The sequence below is a fragment of the Fusarium phalaenopsidis genome, assembly GCF_050370095.1.
Source record: "Fusarium phalaenopsidis strain FUZ10S chromosome Unknown contig_32292, whole genome shotgun sequence".
Taxonomy (NCBI): domain Eukaryota; kingdom Fungi; phylum Ascomycota; class Sordariomycetes; order Hypocreales; family Nectriaceae; genus Fusarium; species Fusarium phalaenopsidis.
Genome location: NW_028145410.1, coordinates 1,006,775 through 1,024,017, shown reverse-complemented (window position 1 = coordinate 1,024,017; position 17,243 = coordinate 1,006,775). Strand labels below are relative to the sequence as shown.

Genomic DNA, 17,243 nt, shown 5'->3' with positions numbered 1-17,243 from the left:
CATCATCATCAGCATCAATCGATATCTCGTTCCACTGCCCCCCACATACGCCCCCTCTCCCAGAGACGTCTGCGCCAGCTTGTTAGCAAATCAATCAAATCAATCTGTCGAGCTGGGCGCGCACAGTTGTCACTGCGAGAAGCGGTCCCTCCAAAGGTCCCCTAACTTGACGGAAGCTTGAGTCGGTTGCGACCCAATCCATTCCCGATTGGAAACCGTTGAGGGGAACGGTCCGTCATCGCTCTCGGCGTGGTTTGTCTCCGAGGCAGGCGAGACGAGACGTTTTGACATCCATCTCTCTCGGATCTCTCCCCCTTTTCCTCTTCTCTCCTCTTTCTCTCTTCCGCAACCATCCATTGCAATCCCGCGCAGACTGTTGACGCGTATTGCATTGTCCCCAACACAAAAGCAAAGCCTAACTTGCGGTGTCTGCCATCTCAATTCCTGCGTGCCTTGGTGTGCATCTACTGTCGTGTGTGTGGCTCTATATGCGCACACGCGCGCAAACCATTCTGCCCTTTTGCCCTTCTGCTTCTGGACCCCCCGCGAGGACCTCAGTGTGAACTGAGTATTCATTCATCAATCGATCAATCAAAACCGCCAATCAGCCAATTTCTCGGTCTGTCTGCAACAACACGACCCCTCCAGAGCCAATTCAAACAATCTCGTGGATTCATCCTGGAAGGCATCAGAGTCGAGTCGAATCGGCTTCCCGTCCGCGGTCCCCAGGTCCCCAGATCCCCGTCACAACCACGCACAACCTGGCCCGGGCTGCCGCTCTGCCACATCATCAAACCCTCGGGCGACCCCCAAAAGTCGTCAGGTCGCGGCCGTACCTAGTGCCTGGAAGGCTGGCTCGAGAGTCATTGCCCTCAAAAGTCATACGGTCTGGTACGGTGCCCGTCCCACAGATCGAACAACCCCTGGCCTTCTGTGGCTTCTCTGGGCCTTCTCGTCTCTCGCTGGGATTCAGAATCGGCCGTGTGTCGAGCCCCATTGCGCCTCTCTCTGCCCATGGTGCCTGTTATTCGCCCATCTTGAAATCCGGATGCCCCGTCGTCGCGACAATTGCACCGCGCTGCACCACATCCCGTCATACGGTTGTCGCCCATTGAATGGACCCCTACCCCCGCCCTACTGAGCGCCGAGACAATCATATCACCCCATAACAGCACTGACACTTGCACCTACGTGCACTTACACACTCTCGAATCACTCTTGGCCCAGCAGGACTAAATAAGCCTGTCGCTTCCCCTTCCCCCCTTTCGCTCTTGTGGTTTACAAGAACGAAACCTCTCTTGCACTCTTGAAACTGTCCCGGAGCGATTCCAAATCACTGCCAAACGCCGACCCAAACTCCGCCGCCTAAATCCACAGTCCTACGCTATTACGCTACTCCTCACATCTCACTCACCTAGCGACTAGGAGGTTCTTTCGGAGATCTCACCCCCCCACTCCCAACTTTGTCCGGCCTAAACTCCGCCTTCGCCGCCCTCGCCCCCCAGTCTTCGCCCGCCCCGTTGCTGCCTACTCTGGACTAGGCGCCCACCCAGTCACTGACAGCGCACTTACACACACTTTGGGCAAACGCAAACGAGTCGCAAAGAAAGACTCACACCGAGTCGGCCGCTTGTTTGAAAGTTGTCGGACCTATTAATTGCGAGCGTCCGCCGTCCCTTTTTGGAACTAAAAAGGGCTTCGCCACAAGCAATCCACGTCACTGTCTGTTCTGCGACAGCAGTCCATTCATGGCTGACAAACCACATTCTGTGTATACCTGCGCCATGCAACCTTCCACCACATTCGACAAGAACAGTTCGTCAAACAAACCGACTCAATTCAAGTCATCTCCATTCTTCTCTCCCTCTTCTCTGTTTTCTTCTCCCTTTCATCAACTTCCATCAATCAACACAAACACCATCACAATGGCGACGAACGCGCCTCACAGCGCCCAGGCGCTCAACTCAATGGGCCCTCCTGCCCATCCTGCCTCTTCAATGGCCTCCAAGAAGTACGACCTCAGCAGCCTGATGTCGCCTCCGGACCAGGTTCACGATAGCTTCAATCACGGTCATCATCAGTCCGACACCAGCAAGCCTGCGACTTCGAGCGACTCGAGCAAGCACCCAATGCCAATGTCCCCTCCCATCTCTCCTTACAGCAAGGCGATGTCGACGACCGAGACTCCCACCACTCCTCCTCACCAGGTTAAGGACCCCGTTCTCTACCCTGCCGAGGAAGTCCCTTCCAGCCCTGCTCAGACTCCTCTCTTTGCTCCCGCCGAACTCGAAGATCACCGCCGCATTGTCGACGACCATGTTCGCGCCCGATCTCCTACCTCTTTCGCCGGAGTGATCCCACCCAAGCGCGAAGAGTACGAGCTCGCACTCACTTTCCGATCCCAGGTTATGAAGCACTACACGGCCAACCGAAAGGCATGGCTTCTCAAGGAGAGAGCGTTCCTTGAGGCTGACCGCCGCGCTCATGCCCAACGATACCATACCATCCTGCCTGCCGCTAAGCCTGCTGCCGCCAAGCCAACCCGGGCGCGCGGCGACCGGGTCCAGAAGCCCCAGTCTGCCCCGCGACCGATCCGTACCCACCCCGGCGCCGCCACCACCGGCCCCATTCGACCTGCTCCACGTGTTAGTGCCACGCCTGAGCCCTCTCGTCGGGTCGTGGCCCCCAACCGCGAGGACAAGGACTTCAGGGCGCTTCCCGACTACTGCCCTCCTCTGAACTCGCTGCCCAACCGACCCAACAGCCTCAAGGTGGATTGGAAGGGACAACCTGTTGACCTGAGCAACGACCCTCATGTCAGCCTCCTGCACCCCGACGAGGTGTCGCTCGCCAGCAACCTGCGACTGGACTGCGCTACGTACCTGACCAGCAAGCGACGCATCTTTGAGCGACGACTCCTCTGCCTCCGCAACAACAAGGAGTTCCGCAAGACGGATGCGCAGCAGGCTTGCAAGATCGATGTCAACAAGGCCTCCAAGCTTTGGACTGCCTTTGACCGGGTTGGTTGGCTCGACGCCGACTGGGTTCGTCAGTACCTGTGAGCGGAACTCACTCCACACACCAAACCTGGACGAATTCCGAGAACCCTTTGGGGACAACCTCTCTACTTAGTCACGACCATTTGTTTTACGGCTTACGGGAATGAGCATTGCATCTAGCGACTTGGCTTCGTGTTTCATCCGATTTGGATGACTTGCCCTTTCCGGCGGGAGTTGCAACCACTATAGTGCACCCAGCTGGCTGCCCTATTTGGGCACTTTTCCTTATGTCTTCCCCCTTTTTACGGTTACAGTCAGCGGTCTTGGCTTGTTTCTGTTTTCTTTCTTTTCCCTTGTCTTTGCTTGCATGACACCACGGGCACTACTTGGCATCACGGCACAGTTCTTGAACGATACACCAGAGCATTAGGGAATTCTCACCATGATACCCGGAGTGCGATACACCTGACCCCTTGCGCGATCACGTCACACCACTCCACCTTTTATTCCCCCTTTTATTATTTTGTTCTCCTCCTGTTCATCTCGCCCCCCGAAGTCTTGTTTCTTTCTATACCAATGTTTGGGGCGAGGGGGTATATGGACACGGAGAGGTTGCATGTACGGCGTTTTGTGACATGGTCCCTCCCAGCGGCAGCTGAGGAGCGCGGAACCATTTTATTGGAATTTATCAGGGGGCATATTCAGTAGGGGCGGAGGAGATTGAATGGTTACTTGAACCTCGGATCCACAGGATGGTGCCGAGGGGAGTCTTGTCGACCTGGCAGCGTGTGGGCGATGTCGAGGGACAGTGGCACAACCCGCTGGCCCGAGGGGGAGATCCGTTAGCCACACATGGGAGGATTTTTAGATGAGAAATACTGATATTTTGCCCGAAGACTACTCTGCTTTGCCATTGTGATGTGTGATGAGTGAATGTTGGTGTTTGGGTTGTGTGAAAAGTTTTCAAGCCATTGCCGAGAGGATGACTCGGGTGGGCGGAGGAACGAATCGAGATGGTGGTGATGGATGGAATGGACAGGGAGAAGGGTAGAGATGCAAGCAATTGCTGGATCGAGGCCCATGTAACAGATTCAACGCACGTAGGGACCTTGAACAGAATTGGCTCAGCCCTACGGTTGCAGCTCCGTCGGGGCTGGGTGCTGGTCGCTTCCTCTAGAGGCTAAGCGTGAGCCGTCCATCTGGGAATTTCTGGGTTGCGGCATGTCTGTGATGCGAGGACGGGTGCTGCCGCCGTTGCAGTGGGGGGAGGGGGGCAGAGTGTACTCTTAGAGAGTAAGTACCTCGGCCGGAAACAATGGGTGATGAGGTACTTTTTTACAGTTTTTACCCCTTGGGGAGTGTGTGTGTGAGAGGTGAGATGGGGATGACAAGGGTGGTGAGGGTCGGTGAAAAGTTGGTTACCGAGGTGGAGAACGGGAGCATATTTAGTGGAGAGCAGGAAAAGGGAAAAAGAAAGGAAGACGATTGAGGAGCGGTTGTGGCGTTGTGGCTTGATGAGGCTTTTTGTGATGTGCAGGAGATGATGTTAGAGAAGTGTTTGTTGTGTATTTGATCAGGATTGTTTCTATTCGTGAGGTTGTCATAAGCTTAAATTAATATTATCATCTCATCTCGTGATTGATTATTGTGACGGAACTGGAACCCTCGTTTCTTCTTGACAAACAATTACGTCAGTAACCTCAACAACACTCACACCGGGACGAAAAGGCTTACCTGTCCCACGACAGATTGCGCAGGTATACTTTCCACAGCGCTCTCTGACTCTACTCGAACCCATGGGAATTTCCTTAACGATATGGTTGGGCTCGTCTGCTTGGTTGCACGGTTGGACCATGAAGGATTGCTTTTGGCCCGTGGTTCCGCAGGAGTAGATTTTGAAGGATGTGTAGGCTCTGCACATCGTTTAGAAGTTGAAGAGGATTCTGCACATTTTTTGAGAAATTTTAGTGAACTTTTGGGTTGAGAGAGGTTGATGAGTTGGTTTATATCTTGGAGTGAGAGTTAGGCATCGGGTTGCCTAACAGAGTCTTCATTTCCCGTGCATACTTCCAAGGCAGAATCACGAATAATTCATGCTTGAAAAAAGCTTAATGACACAAATAATTCTATTATTCACAGTTGATCATGGCGACCGTCTTTTCAACTCTACATACCCGCCGCGATCGTATACCCTCCATCAACAGCAAGCGTCTGCCCAACAAGATACTGATTCGTAGCGAAAAACAACACTGCCTGCGCCATATCCTCATCCTTACCCGGTCGTCCAGCAGGGACCTTTTCCGCATACTTTTCCCTCGGGATACTGCTCTTTTGCGCCTCGTCGCTCCCTTCGGTCGTCATCTCGGAGGGAAAGACACCCGGTGCTATGCCGTTGACTCGGATCTTGAGATTGTTGCCTGCTATCTCGCTAGCTAGCATGCGTGTCAGGTGCTCAGCTGCGCCTTTGGAGGCGTTGTACGCAAAGTGATGCTGAGCTTTTTGAATCATCCCACTAATGCTCGTGATGTTGATGACGGTTGAGCTCCAGCCGTGATGCTTCTCGCTGCTCTTTTGCAGAAGCGGTAAAAACGCAGCCGTCATGAAAAAGTGCCCCGTGACGTTTGTGTTGTACGTGTCGGCCCAGTCTTCATACGTGCTGTTCTTGTTATCAAAGATGTTTTCACGCATCTCCTGTGCCGTCTTTGCTTCAACTTGCATGGACTTGCTCGAGACGCCGGCGTTATTGACAAGGATACAGAGACAATTCTCGCGGGAAGAGTAGTCGTCGTAGAGCTTCTGCACGCCATCCTTGGTGTTTATGTCGCCCACAATAGGAATGATTTCGCCGGAAATATTCTTCCCGTACTGTTCGGTGACACGGTCGAGTTTCTCCTTTGTGCGGCCAGTGATGTACACCTTTGCTCCGTTGACAGCAAGGGCTTGAGTAGCCATGAGACCGATACCGGATCCGCCGCCTAGAAGAAGAGTCAATAGTGATAAAAAGTGTACAAGGTGTAACATACCAGTAACAAGGGCAACCTTTCCAGAGAGATCAAACAGACTCTCCCTCGAAAAGTCCTTCTTGGAGCCACCACTGGCCTGCTGCTGCGTACTCGACATGGTGGATGGCACAAACTTGATAAAACTAGTTCCAAAAGGTCTAAGACAATTCGTAAAGCAAGAGTTTCTGCTGTATAGAGTTACTCGTGGGGTAATACCGAAAAGTCGAGAAAACAACATGGTTTACTCCTCCATCAGAGACCAAAAGCCTCGTATTTGTAGTCTCCCCTCAAACGCCAATGACGACCTTACTCATCTCGAATGACGGTCTTGTCTCTTTGTACAAGTCCATGACGAAAACGCCGGAGGAAACGATCCTTGTGGTGCTCATGGCTGCTGCAAGAGTCGTCATGACGTCGACGTGGGGTCACCATGATGGACGATGATTCGCACTCTCGACAATGCCCATGTCCATCAGCAGAGAACATCGCGATCTCGAACAGAAGATTACAAAGAAACATGGACCTGACTCCTCTAGAGGTTCTTGGTTCTGTATAGATTGATGGTGTAGTCATGTCCACACCAACACCAAAGAAAAGGCTCCAACCTTGGTTAGCTCAGGCTTGAGCTTCCGACAGCAACTCCCTCTTCCATGGTCGAGACTCCTTTCGTCTCGTTGGCTTATATCACAATAATACTACATTTGGTTCCGTCCTTGTCTCACATTACGAGCCTGCCTGGCGCTGTACCCAGTTTATCAACGCCATCCCATGCCATCCATCGTCTATCGAACTTCAATATGCTGCACTGCCTTGGTCCACTTCTGCTCGTCCGATCTACACAACCGTTAGTTCAAATTCATCAAGGTGAGCTTTTAGTGTGAGTACTTACTTGTCAAATCGCAATAGCTTGCCCAACACCGGCACAAGCTGTGCCCTAAGCTTGGTATCCTTCTGCTCCAAGAACTGCAACAGGATCGTCTTGAGATAGACCGTGTCCGCAGCTCCTCCAGCCGCCGCAGGTGATCCATTGCTTCCGCTTCGCACCGAGTCGAAAGAGCTCCGGCTTGAGCTGGCAACGAGTTTGGTCTGCGCCGCCTTGAGGTCCTTGGACAGCTTCTCGTACCGTTGTCGGGACTCCTCGAGCATTCTCCGTAGCTCAGCCCGCTGCTTCTCCACCTCGCGCACCTGGTTCTCTGACGCATCAAGTGCCGTGCGGAGTTGTGATGATGTCGTTCGAAGCTCTGAAGCCTCGGCCTCGGCCTTTTCTTCAACCGACTCCAACTCCTCTCGTCGACGACGCCACTCCTTCTCTCGGTGCTCTAACTCGTCTCGCTCGCTTGTGAGTGTCTTGATCTCACGCTCCAGATCCCGTAGCTTCTGCTTCAGATCCTCTGTCTCGCGTGTCTTGCGTCGTGCCAGTGTGCTCGACTCATCTTCGATTCGATCACGCTCCTCCACTGCTGCCTCCATCCGTGCTCTCATGTCGCGAACCTTGTTGTCGGCACGCTCATCAACGTCGGCCAGCAGTCGTCGCATCGTCTCACCCTCGCGAGTACGCTCCTGGAGTAGGCGCTGCACCTCAGCCAGTTCCTCTTCCAGTGATTCTGCCTGTGACTTGGACTCCTTAAGCTGCACCGACATCTCGGCCGTCTGGTCTCGCATACTGCTCAGCAAACCCTGGGCGTTGGCATACTGCTGTGCCTTGAAGTCAACCTCTTCTTGCGCCGCCGTCTTCTCTCGCTTGAGCTTGTGCATCTGCTCCTCAAGCTCCTTGACTCTAGGCCGCAGCTTGCCAAGCTCCTCCTGAACCGTCTGAAGCTCACGCTCTGCCTTCTCTGCCTTGGCACTGAGCTCGACCTTCTCAGCCTCTGATCGTCGGAGGTCTCGTCCCGATACACGTTGAGCATTCTCAAGCTGAAGCTTGGCGTTCGTCTCAGCTGTCAACTTCTCCTGTAGACCCTTAATCTCCGTCTCTCGGTCCGATGAAATCTTCTGGGCTCGCTCCACATCTCGCTTCAGATCCTTCTCTCGCTTCTCCATGTCCTTGAGCTCCTTGACCTTGGTAGCAAGCTCCTCCTTGGTAGTCTTGAGCGTAGCGGACTCCTGGCGCAGGCTCTTGAGCTCTGGCTGCGCCTTCTGTAGCACCTCTCGCAGGTCCGTGAGGTCCTTGAATCGGTTCTGCGCAAGTTGCTGGGCAGCGCCGAGATCAGCCTGTAGAGTAGCTGTCTTCTCCTTGAGATCGTCATACTCCGTCTTCAATGTGTCAATCTCACCCTGAAGCTTGGAGCTGGCCTGGGCATCTGATGCAGACGAGCTGACCTTCTTCTCGAGGTCGGCAATCTGCGCCTTGAGCTCAACCTTCTCAGCCTCGAGGCTCTTGATCTTCTCCTTGGCCTCGACGTGGTCTTGACCGATGGTAAGGAGGTTCTCCTCCAGAGACTCAATCTCCTCCCGCAAGTCCTCCTCTGTCTTGCGCTTCTTGCTTAGACGCTCGATCTGGCTATCCTTCTCGGCAATCTCCTCCTTGAGCTGGGCAATCTCTGTCTCGAGTGCTGCGTTTCCAGTTGTCTCAACCGGAGTTGCAGGTGCCGGCTCAGGGGTTGCAGGAGCGGCCTCAGCTGCGGGGGCGGGAGCAGAAGCACCACCAGCACCACCCTTGCCCTTCTTCTTCTTGTTCTTCTTCTTACCGCCGCCTGTTGCCGCTGGGGCCGCAGCAGGCTGCGAAGGTGCAGGTGTGGGCGTCGCAATGGGGGTGGGAGTTGGGGGAGCAGACTGGGTCTCGAGTTTCTTGGTCAGCTCGTCAATCTTAGTTTGGCTCTCAGATTTCTCCTTCTTCAAGGCATTGATCTGAGTGTTGAGGTCGTCGATAAGCTTCTTGGAGATGTTCTTGGCGTTAGAAGCCTTAGTGAGCTCCGCATCCAACTCCTTCGCCCGTTTGTCTGAAGTAGCAAGTGAAGCCTCCATCTCCACAACCTTGGTCGTCTGAGTAGTCTTTTCCTCTTCAAGCTTCTTGAGCTGTGCTCGCGCATCCTGCAGTCGTTGGTTCAGAGACTCGATCTCCTTGTTTCGCGCCTCCAGTTGGGTTTGAAGAGACTGTTGAGTGGATACAGCATCACGAGACTCGCTGAGCTCCCGAGTTGCGTTCTCGAGGCTCTCAACAAGTCCATCGCTGTTCTCCTTGACAGTGGCGAGCTCTTGCTGCAGACTCTCTACCTTGGCCTTGAGATCTTCAATCTCCTCGGACTTGGAGGCGACCTCAGCCTGGAGCTGGGGGAACTCGTCGTCGTAAGAGAAGAACTCCTCACTAGACTCCTTGGACTCGGTGACTTCAGAAACAGACTTTTGAGGTCGGTGCTTTGGCGAGAACATGCCGATGACGGAGGCGACTGGTGACTTGGCTTTCTCAGGGGCAGCCTCCTCTTGCTGCTCCTCCTGGGCATCCTCGGGCTTGTCTGCACCTTCGGGCTTGGGTTGATCGGCGTTGCCAGCCTTCAGCGTCTCCAATTCCTCCTCAAGCTTCTTGGCCTTCTCCTCAGCCTCGTTGTGCTTCTTCTGTAGCTCATCCTTGTCCGCGGACACCTTCTTCAGCTCCTCCATTACCATGTCGCTTCGGAGGTTTAGTTGGTTAAGGTATTCCACGAGGGCCTCGGGGTCGCCGATGGATGTCAAGGGCGTGTTTTCACGAAGCGCTTTCTCGAAGGGCTCGATGGCAGTGGCCCTTCTATGGGCGACACGATAAGACCGTAGCAACTCTGAACCCCTGTCAGCACTCTGCTTACTGCTGTATTACTCTCCCAGTATCGCAACCTACCTGGATATGTTGCTTCGAGTTTCTCCAACTTGCGCAGCTTTTGGCGAATCTCCGGAGTCAGCTCTTGAGGCTTTGCTGGCGGCTCAGGCTTGGCTGCTGGCGCGTCCGCAACACCTTCGGAAGTCTTGTCTGTGGCAGACTCATCCTTGGTCTCCGAAGGCTTGTCATCCGAGCCGCTGGTCTGTTCCGTCGATTTCTCGCCCTTTGTCTCATCGGCTGCGGCTGGCGGCTTCGGGGTGCCGGCTCGGCTGGGCTCGTCGCTGTCGTCGATCACAAAAGCAGCCTCGAAGACGGCGGGGTCAGGGTTCACAGTGTCGCCCGCATCGGCCGCTGCCTTCTTTGCTCTATCGCGCTTCGTTGGGGAGGCATTAGCCTTGCGCGACGACGTCGAGGCTGTTCTGGAGGGGGTTCTCGACTGGGCAGCTGACTGTTGGCGGGCTTGTTCCTCGGCAATGGTCCGATCGATGGCGCTCTTGAATCGCTAAGGAGATGTTAGTCGTCGACTGGACAGTTTAAAGGAGAGTGACAAAGTCTTCGAAGGAAACGTGCCAATGGTTGAACTTACTTGGAACATGATGGCGGCTCCCTTGGGTCAAATGCAACGTCTCAGGAGCAGCTAACGATGACCAAGGGACGCGCGCAGACGATAAGGCAATAAAGAAGGCAAGGGAACGGTGAGAAAGCAAGAAAAGGAGGTCAAGAGTTGCGACGAGGAAAAAGAAAGCAACTCAGAAAAGCGCCCTCATGACTTTGAGAGAGTGTTGGTGATGACTTGTTGAAAGGAGTACTAATCCAAGGGACAGACAGGTGCTTGCCCTTCTGTACAATAGCCGTCGCTGCTAATTCTGGGGTAAGGCCGAAGCGTTTCCCTGTGGCTGAGGCACCCTCCCGCCCCAAAGAATTCCACGTGTTCCTTCCAATTTCAGCGCCTCACTGTGGCTTGAACGCTCTGCACTTTATTCCAACATCGTGTTCAAGGGTCCAGCACCGAAGCTTGTTTCTCGTCATGGGCTGGAGCCCTGGCGCAAGTTCCAAGTTTGCTTTCTCATTTCACGAGGCCGCAAATACTATACGCAAAGTCGCATATTCTCCCTCAATTGACATCAAATAGTACCCTGGGAAGATACGTTGCGAGCCCCTGAGCCCAGCAATTTGCGAGCCAAGCCCCGTGTCATTCATTCTCGGTGTATAATCGTAACCACTATCCGATCCCTTTCTACAAATCTTTTTATTATCATCTCGGAACTCAAAGATGCTGTCAAGTCTGACTACACTCTATGGAACTTTAGGCTCTCAAACGCAAAGTCTCAGAACCGAATGGTACAGCCATAAACGACACTGGGCATTCGGCCTGATGAGCGGCTTGGCCTGCAAGCTCAGAACATTCACACGAGCGCATCATAGCTCTCGTTACAGTAGAAGCTAGGAAGACCAGGTAATCGACTCACATAAGCTTGCAGACTGAGTGAAGTTGCGCAAACTGGAAACAGGCAATGTTACCGAGAAACCAAATATGTTTTGAGAGTAGATATCTGACACGCACTTGATTCACGGCTATGACACGAGGACCTGGACCTAGCCCTGTATACTCATAGATGGAAGCCGAGGGACGGCTGGGTTTCATTGCTTAGTTCAATCCACGTATTCACGACTTGGGTTCTTGTAAGCCGCTTTGCGTTGCTCCTATTGGCCGCTTTGACTCGTAAGCTTTGTCCAACGCGTCCAAGACCAGAGGCTGTTTGTTTATTTTCTCTCGCTCTTTATAGAGTATAAACATGCGATATAACAACAACATACTGCAAGAAACTATATCCTCCAATGTGGCATGTGTTTTCCTTTGCCTCCAAGGTGGTCTCGTTGGTGGAGCTGCAGCCCGCAGCTGACCCCTGCCCACATGAGCTTGCCCTTGCTCCATGACACGCGGGCAGGTCAATAAAAAGGACACTGACGAAAGCAACAGAACGAGCATATCATACTCTAAAGAGAGCAATAAAAATAGTAAAACAAAAATAAGAAGCTTTTAGTATATTCTATTATTTTATAAGATTTTTACTATTATTTTAGTCCCTTTTATGTAAGAATGCTCATGGCCTTGGAGGAGTTAGAGTGTTCTGTCTCGTTTATTTCCTGACCCGCCTGCACAGCTCAATGAGGTCACACACCTGGCCAGTGTACGTAGCTTCATTGGAACTCTGACCTTTCCAACAAACCATTCATTCGTCTTGTTCGACTTTGACAACCTTCTCTTCTTTTCACCGCCAAACTCGTATCTGGCCATCTTTTTTTCTTTACTGAGCAACGACGCGCTTTTTCTCCTCTCCTTTGTTTTCCCCTCTTTTTTCTCATCTTGTCGACTCGATCGCGCCCACTCCTTTCACCACTTCACATGCTCTAGATTTCCGCTCCCCGCTGTCAAAATGGTGGCCTTTTGGCCCTGGAAGGTCCGTCGCTTCCGTTCTCGATGCCCTCTCCCTCCAGCTAGCTAAACTCTTGCCAGGGCGAATCCGCCGACTTCGAAAAGACCCTGTCCACGCTCTCTAGCAAGATCGCCGACACACAGGCCTCCCTCGACAAGGTCCGATCCAACTCCCGCCGCGCCCGTGTTCTTTGGACCCTCTACCTTTCCTTTGCCTACCTCGTTTATGCCATCGTCCTACTGCTCGTCGTCGGATATAAGAACCTCGGCGCATACGAATGGACCGGCCTGTGCAGCGGACCGTTGCTGTGAGCTTCCTCCAGACCTGTTGTCACTTCCAAGGCACTGACAAGAACGACAGCATCTACACTACTCGCACGACCCTCGCCGCTTACTACAACTTTCGCATCGAGAGCCTTAGCGCTCGCCTCAAGGATCACCAGCAGGAGCGCGCAAAGACTATTCAGAAGCTCAAGGATGCCACCAAGTATGACTCCACCATGGAGCTGATCGAGAAGTACGGCGGCGACGGACCGACAAAGGGCAAGAAGAAGAAGGGCGGCGCCGAGGACAACTCCGAAGATAAGATGGACGGCAAGAATCAGCCCGGTGGCGGCCCTGCTCAGGGTGTCCCGGGCCGCACTCGCATGCCGCCTCCTCCTACAGCCAATATTCAGCGCCGAGAGGGTCCCCCCGCCGGCAGCCCCATGCCCGCCCCGAACCCCTTGGAGCCCGGTGCCGAGTTTGCGCCTAATGCCGAGTTCTCTGGCCCTCCTCCGGCTTTCTTCCCCGGCACGCCCAATCCTCCACCGAGCACGTACTCCTCCTACTCGACCTCCGAAACCCACTGGTACGACCGCATCTTTGACGTCCTCCTCGGTGAAGACGAGACGGCCCCCAAGAACCGCATCGTGCTCATCTGCCAGTCCTGCCGCCTCGTCAACGGCCAAGCCCCTCCCGGAACAAAGACCCTCGCTGAGATGGGCTCCTGGAGGTGCATGTCGTGCGGAGCGCTCAACGGAGAGATGGACGAGGGCAAGCGTATCGTGAACGAGGTGCTCGATGCGGCCATGGATGCTGCCGCCGAAGAGGAAACCACTTCTAGCGATGATATCGTCGATGTGACGGTTGACGATGTGAAGAAGGAGAGTGAAGACGACGGGCCCGCCGCGGGAGTTAGAAAGCGAAGGGGCAAGGGCAAGAAGTAATCACGACTGCTTTAATTTGCGCCTATATGTAACTGTAATACAGCTCTGTTCTTGTTTTACCTTGTTATGATATGATCCTTATGATTATCTCTTCATAATTGTATTCCTAAATTCCCTAAGAATAAGATAAAGTTATCCAAGATTGAGAGAAAGTAGTCTAAGCCAAAAGGCAATCCTTAGACTATGGAACTCTAAGATCAGCTGTCCTGGACGATAAGACGACTCCTGAAGAGGTCCCATCTCGTAGACAGCAGGACAGGGGAATAGACTATGTTACTTGTCTCTCAAAACCAACTCTACTCACGACTTCATCAAACAGAAATAATACTTCTATCGATGGAATCACTTAAGCGAAACATAGAGTGACCATATTTTACGAATTTCAAATGCTGCCTGAGGGTATATCGTATTTCAAACCCAATCATCCAAAAACACCATGACCCATATCTTCCGTTGCCTCTCCTCCTCTTACACAAGTATCGTCTCCCTTCATATACATGTCGCCAAAATCGCTTTTGCCAGCCGCAGTGGGGATACTCCCGCAGACTGAGCCTCCCTTTCGCCAAGCAATGCCTTCCCGCTTGCCATTTCCCCCGGTTCGCCTGGTAAAGGCACCAGGTATGATCCCGTACTCTACATTCCTGGATATCAGAATTGCAAAGGAATAACAAAACAAGAGCAGAATGTCGTCCACGAAAGAATCCACCGAGGATTCTTATATCACCGCAAAGCCTGCCTGCTCCAACTCCTTGCCGCTTGGCAGAATAGGACGTCCTTGCATCGGGAACGGCCAGAAGAGAGGGTTCTCCATACTATCCCCCGTCTTCTTGACACTAGCCGTGTCATCGCCTCCGGCAAGAAACTGCCCTGTGCCCCATTGGCACATAATGTCTCCCTCGCGCACGCTGGGCGCAAAGAAGTTGAGGCTTCCTGTGTGCGGCTTCACCAGCCGATCATACTCTTCCGCTGTCAGCTTGTCGCCGCTGATGCCCACTTCGATGTCCCATTTCTGGGCGAGATAGCGTAGTATGTTGAGAGCCTGCTCGGCAAAGTGATGGCAGGGAGCCATTTCGGTGAGATCCGCGATCCCCTGAGTAATTGATTCCACCACATGAGGGTCGATCTTTGCCGCCCTCTCCATGTCTCTCTCCATGTCGTCATCCTCATCATCCGACTTGACCGTTGTTGCCCCAATAGCCAAATGCATGATGGCTGATGTGAGGACAAAGTAGGGGACGAAGGATGGAGTTCTTCGCAAGGTGTATAGAGATGAATATGACCTTAAGAGGCCTTGGATGGCGTCCGCTGCCTGAGAGCAAACGTCTCGCGGCGAGACCTTGGATCCGATGATCCGCAACTTGATTAGGGGTCGGAAAAGCAGTAAGATCGCAAAGTGATAATACATGCTGTGCTAATCAGCAAACCCATCCCGCCATGGTCAGCATCCTGCAACACTTACTGGGCAAATAAAACGGCTGGGGTAAAGTTGTGCCCCAGCCGCAGTACCTCTGGTATCCGATCATACCAGTTCAGGTACTGGGTATAAATGTCCAAAAGATCCCTAGATGTCAGGGGCCTGCCCGGAGAGTGTAGAATGTACAGAGATCGGTGAACCAGCACACTCAATTCGCAAAAACACTTGTACACGGATCGTACATTAGATGGCTGCTGGCATGAGCGCTGCAGCGGAGCCCCTGCTATCGTCAGACTCGTCGGAAGCGAAATGTTGCTGCTTGACTCACCGTCGTCGGTGTAGGGCACCCACAGAGAAGCCTCGATATCTCCTATTATCGCGGGCTTCGGTGGTAGGTGAGGGAAGCAGGAACACTGAGGCAATGAGCCCGTGGCGAGGGACCAGGCGCTGTGGAAACAGATTAGCAGCAGATACGCAATCTTTAAGCAATCAACTCACTGATCCAGCGCAAATGCTCCCCAAAAGGTTGCCGACTGAACTGCGATTTCATCTTCGTCCCCCTCATCCTGAATGCGGTGGAGTCCCATCTCAATGGCAAGCCGGATGCTTTGACCTGCATAATACCAACTTTCCGAGTCTCGTCCACAACTGGCTTCACGAATTGACATTATACCGAGCGCTTGAATCGTCGTCAGAGAGTGGTGATCTGTCTCTTGAGCGAATAGTCGCAACGACTCCTTGAAAAAGTGATCGCCAGATGTGTAGGGGTCGTTAGGATTCGCACGCGACATGGGCTGGGTCGAGAACCGACAGCCCAAGGCCAGGAGAGCATTCATCAGGATCGGCGAGCAGTATCGATATCGCCCGTCCTGAAAGTCTTGCAGGAAGTGTTCCTTGCTTAACGAGGCAAAGGTAGGATACTCCCAGCAAAAGTAGAGCGCCAAGAGGTGCTGTACGAGGGTAATGTCTTGAGTGATGTTCGTCCATGTGGTGGCTGGCGCTCGCAGCTCAGGTTCATTCAATGGTGACAGAACCTGCTCGACACCACGATACCTCGGCATGCCGTCTGACATTTGGTCTGGGTGGATGCCCTCTGCCCATGATCCTACTCGAGTCTGCGGAGGCCCTCTAAGATCCGTCGTCCAGCTCATGACGTCTGGGTGCGAGTTGCTTCGAGTCGACCCTGCCTGGCTATGAGAAGAGAAGTGCCAAGGACTATGCTGACCCATCTCAGGCCTCAGCGAACCCTGTGGCGCTGCCACAGGGTTCACACCGAGGCTCATGGCCGCCAATGTTCCAAGTCCACCACCCGGAAAGCCAGCAACAGGGCCCATAGTGGGAGCTTCAGGTCGCGGGGCGAACGAAGGTATTGCGCCTCCGCCTGAGGGTAGGATGCCACCGAGCCATTCTGATATACTCTCAACAGACTGGCCACTACGAAGCCGAGTCAGGACCTCCTCCCAAAGCTCTGGTCGGACGAGCGCGGCAAAGACTTGATCGCTAGAACGCTGCCGTTGGCGGAGGTTTTCAATTTCGGACCGCAGGTTTTCTTTCGACTGTCGCACAGGGATCTCGTAAACACATTCGACGTCTTTTTGTCCTTTACAGCGCCCACATGGCTTTTGGCCGTCACACTATGGTGTGATAAGTGTTAGTAAAGAGGGGCCTTCAAGTGAAGCATATCATGAGATGAGACGATCCGCTCCACCACGTACCTTTGCGCGCTTCTTGCGACATTCTGTACAAGCATTGGGTGTCACGATGCCCAAGCCACGACGGCGCTTTGAGTTTTGCGAATGACCGATTGGGTTTGCGGTGCCCGAGGCGGTTGAAGGTGTATTAGAGGACTGGACTGAGGTGGGGGTAGGGTTGCCCTGGGATGGAGCTCCCGAAGCTCCCGCGTGAGCTCCTTGACCTTGAGGCGTGCTTTCAGAGCTGGGATGCTGCTGGTTGGGGCCCCCCGAAGGGGCGCTGTCCACGTCCATCGCGCACGTTCCAGGCCTTGCCAGAAGGCCGTTGACGAGCGCTGAAGAGGAGGAAATAGATTCGTTCGAATGAAAGTATCGGTGTCGTCGTCTCAGGTTTGCGAATTCCGACCTTCAGCTCAGAGGAAATGCGGCGGGATGAGGTCTCGGAGGGACGATGTTGAAGGACGCTGCGGCGCAGTCTGACATGCTGCGAAGAAAGATCGTGATGGTGGGTTGAAGCTTGAGCTTGGAGCTGGAGCTGGAGCTGGAGCTGCTTCTCTTGCCTCTCCTGCCAACCACCAAAGCTTCTGGGGCAATTGTCGGTGCAGCTTGGGCAGCTATAGCTCCTACTTCCGCTTTCGCGTCACCGTCTGTGGTGGGGGGGAAATCGTGAACGCGGAGGCGACCGTTTTGAATGGTCCAAGC

The 17,243-nt window shown here is 53.6% G+C and overlaps 5 protein-coding genes across 5 annotated transcripts; 2 read left to right on the top strand and 3 right to left on the bottom strand.

The window, feature by feature from the left end:
* Window positions 1-1,925: 1,925 nt before the first annotated feature.
* LRP88_04634 (SWIRM domain-containing protein) lies at window positions 1,926-3,062 on the top strand (the record flags this gene model as incomplete). The annotated part of the gene is made up of 1 exon (XM_083241206.1): window positions 1,926-3,062. The coding sequence occupies one exon, from the start codon at window positions 1,926-1,928 to the stop codon at window positions 3,060-3,062; it is 1,137 nt and encodes a 378-aa protein (XP_083102354.1).
* Window positions 3,063-5,165: 2,103 nt separating this feature from the next.
* Window positions 5,166-6,119, bottom strand: LRP88_04633 (SDR family NAD(P)-dependent oxidoreductase; the record flags this gene model as incomplete). The annotated part of the gene is made up of 2 exons (XM_083241205.1): window positions 5,166-5,974; window positions 6,023-6,119. 2 exons carry the CDS (start codon window positions 6,117-6,119, stop codon window positions 5,166-5,168), a joined length of 906 nt encoding a protein of 301 aa, XP_083102353.1.
* Window positions 6,120-6,783: 664 nt separating this feature from the next.
* LRP88_04632 (uncharacterized protein) lies at window positions 6,784-10,386 on the bottom strand (the record flags this gene model as incomplete). The annotated part of the gene is made up of 4 exons (XM_083241204.1): window positions 6,784-6,835; window positions 6,891-9,753; window positions 9,813-10,293; window positions 10,378-10,386. The coding sequence occupies 4 exons, from the start codon at window positions 10,384-10,386 to the stop codon at window positions 6,784-6,786; spliced, it is 3,405 nt and encodes a 1,134-aa protein (XP_083102352.1).
* Window positions 10,387-12,229: 1,843 nt separating this feature from the next.
* LRP88_04631 (lunapark family zinc ribbon domain-containing protein) lies at window positions 12,230-13,436 on the top strand (the record flags this gene model as incomplete). Its single annotated transcript, XM_083241203.1, has 3 exons — window positions 12,230-12,253; window positions 12,310-12,536; window positions 12,590-13,436. The coding sequence occupies 3 exons, from the start codon at window positions 12,230-12,232 to the stop codon at window positions 13,434-13,436; spliced, it is 1,098 nt and encodes a 365-aa protein (XP_083102351.1).
* Window positions 13,437-14,151: 715 nt separating this feature from the next.
* On the bottom strand, window positions 14,152-16,835 carry LRP88_04630 (transcription factor domain-containing protein; the record flags this gene model as incomplete). The annotated part of the gene is made up of 4 exons (XM_083241202.1): window positions 14,152-14,842; window positions 14,896-15,297; window positions 15,349-16,484; window positions 16,566-16,835. 4 exons carry the CDS (start codon window positions 16,833-16,835, stop codon window positions 14,152-14,154), a joined length of 2,499 nt encoding a protein of 832 aa, XP_083102350.1.
* Window positions 16,836-17,243: the final 408 nt, after the last annotated feature.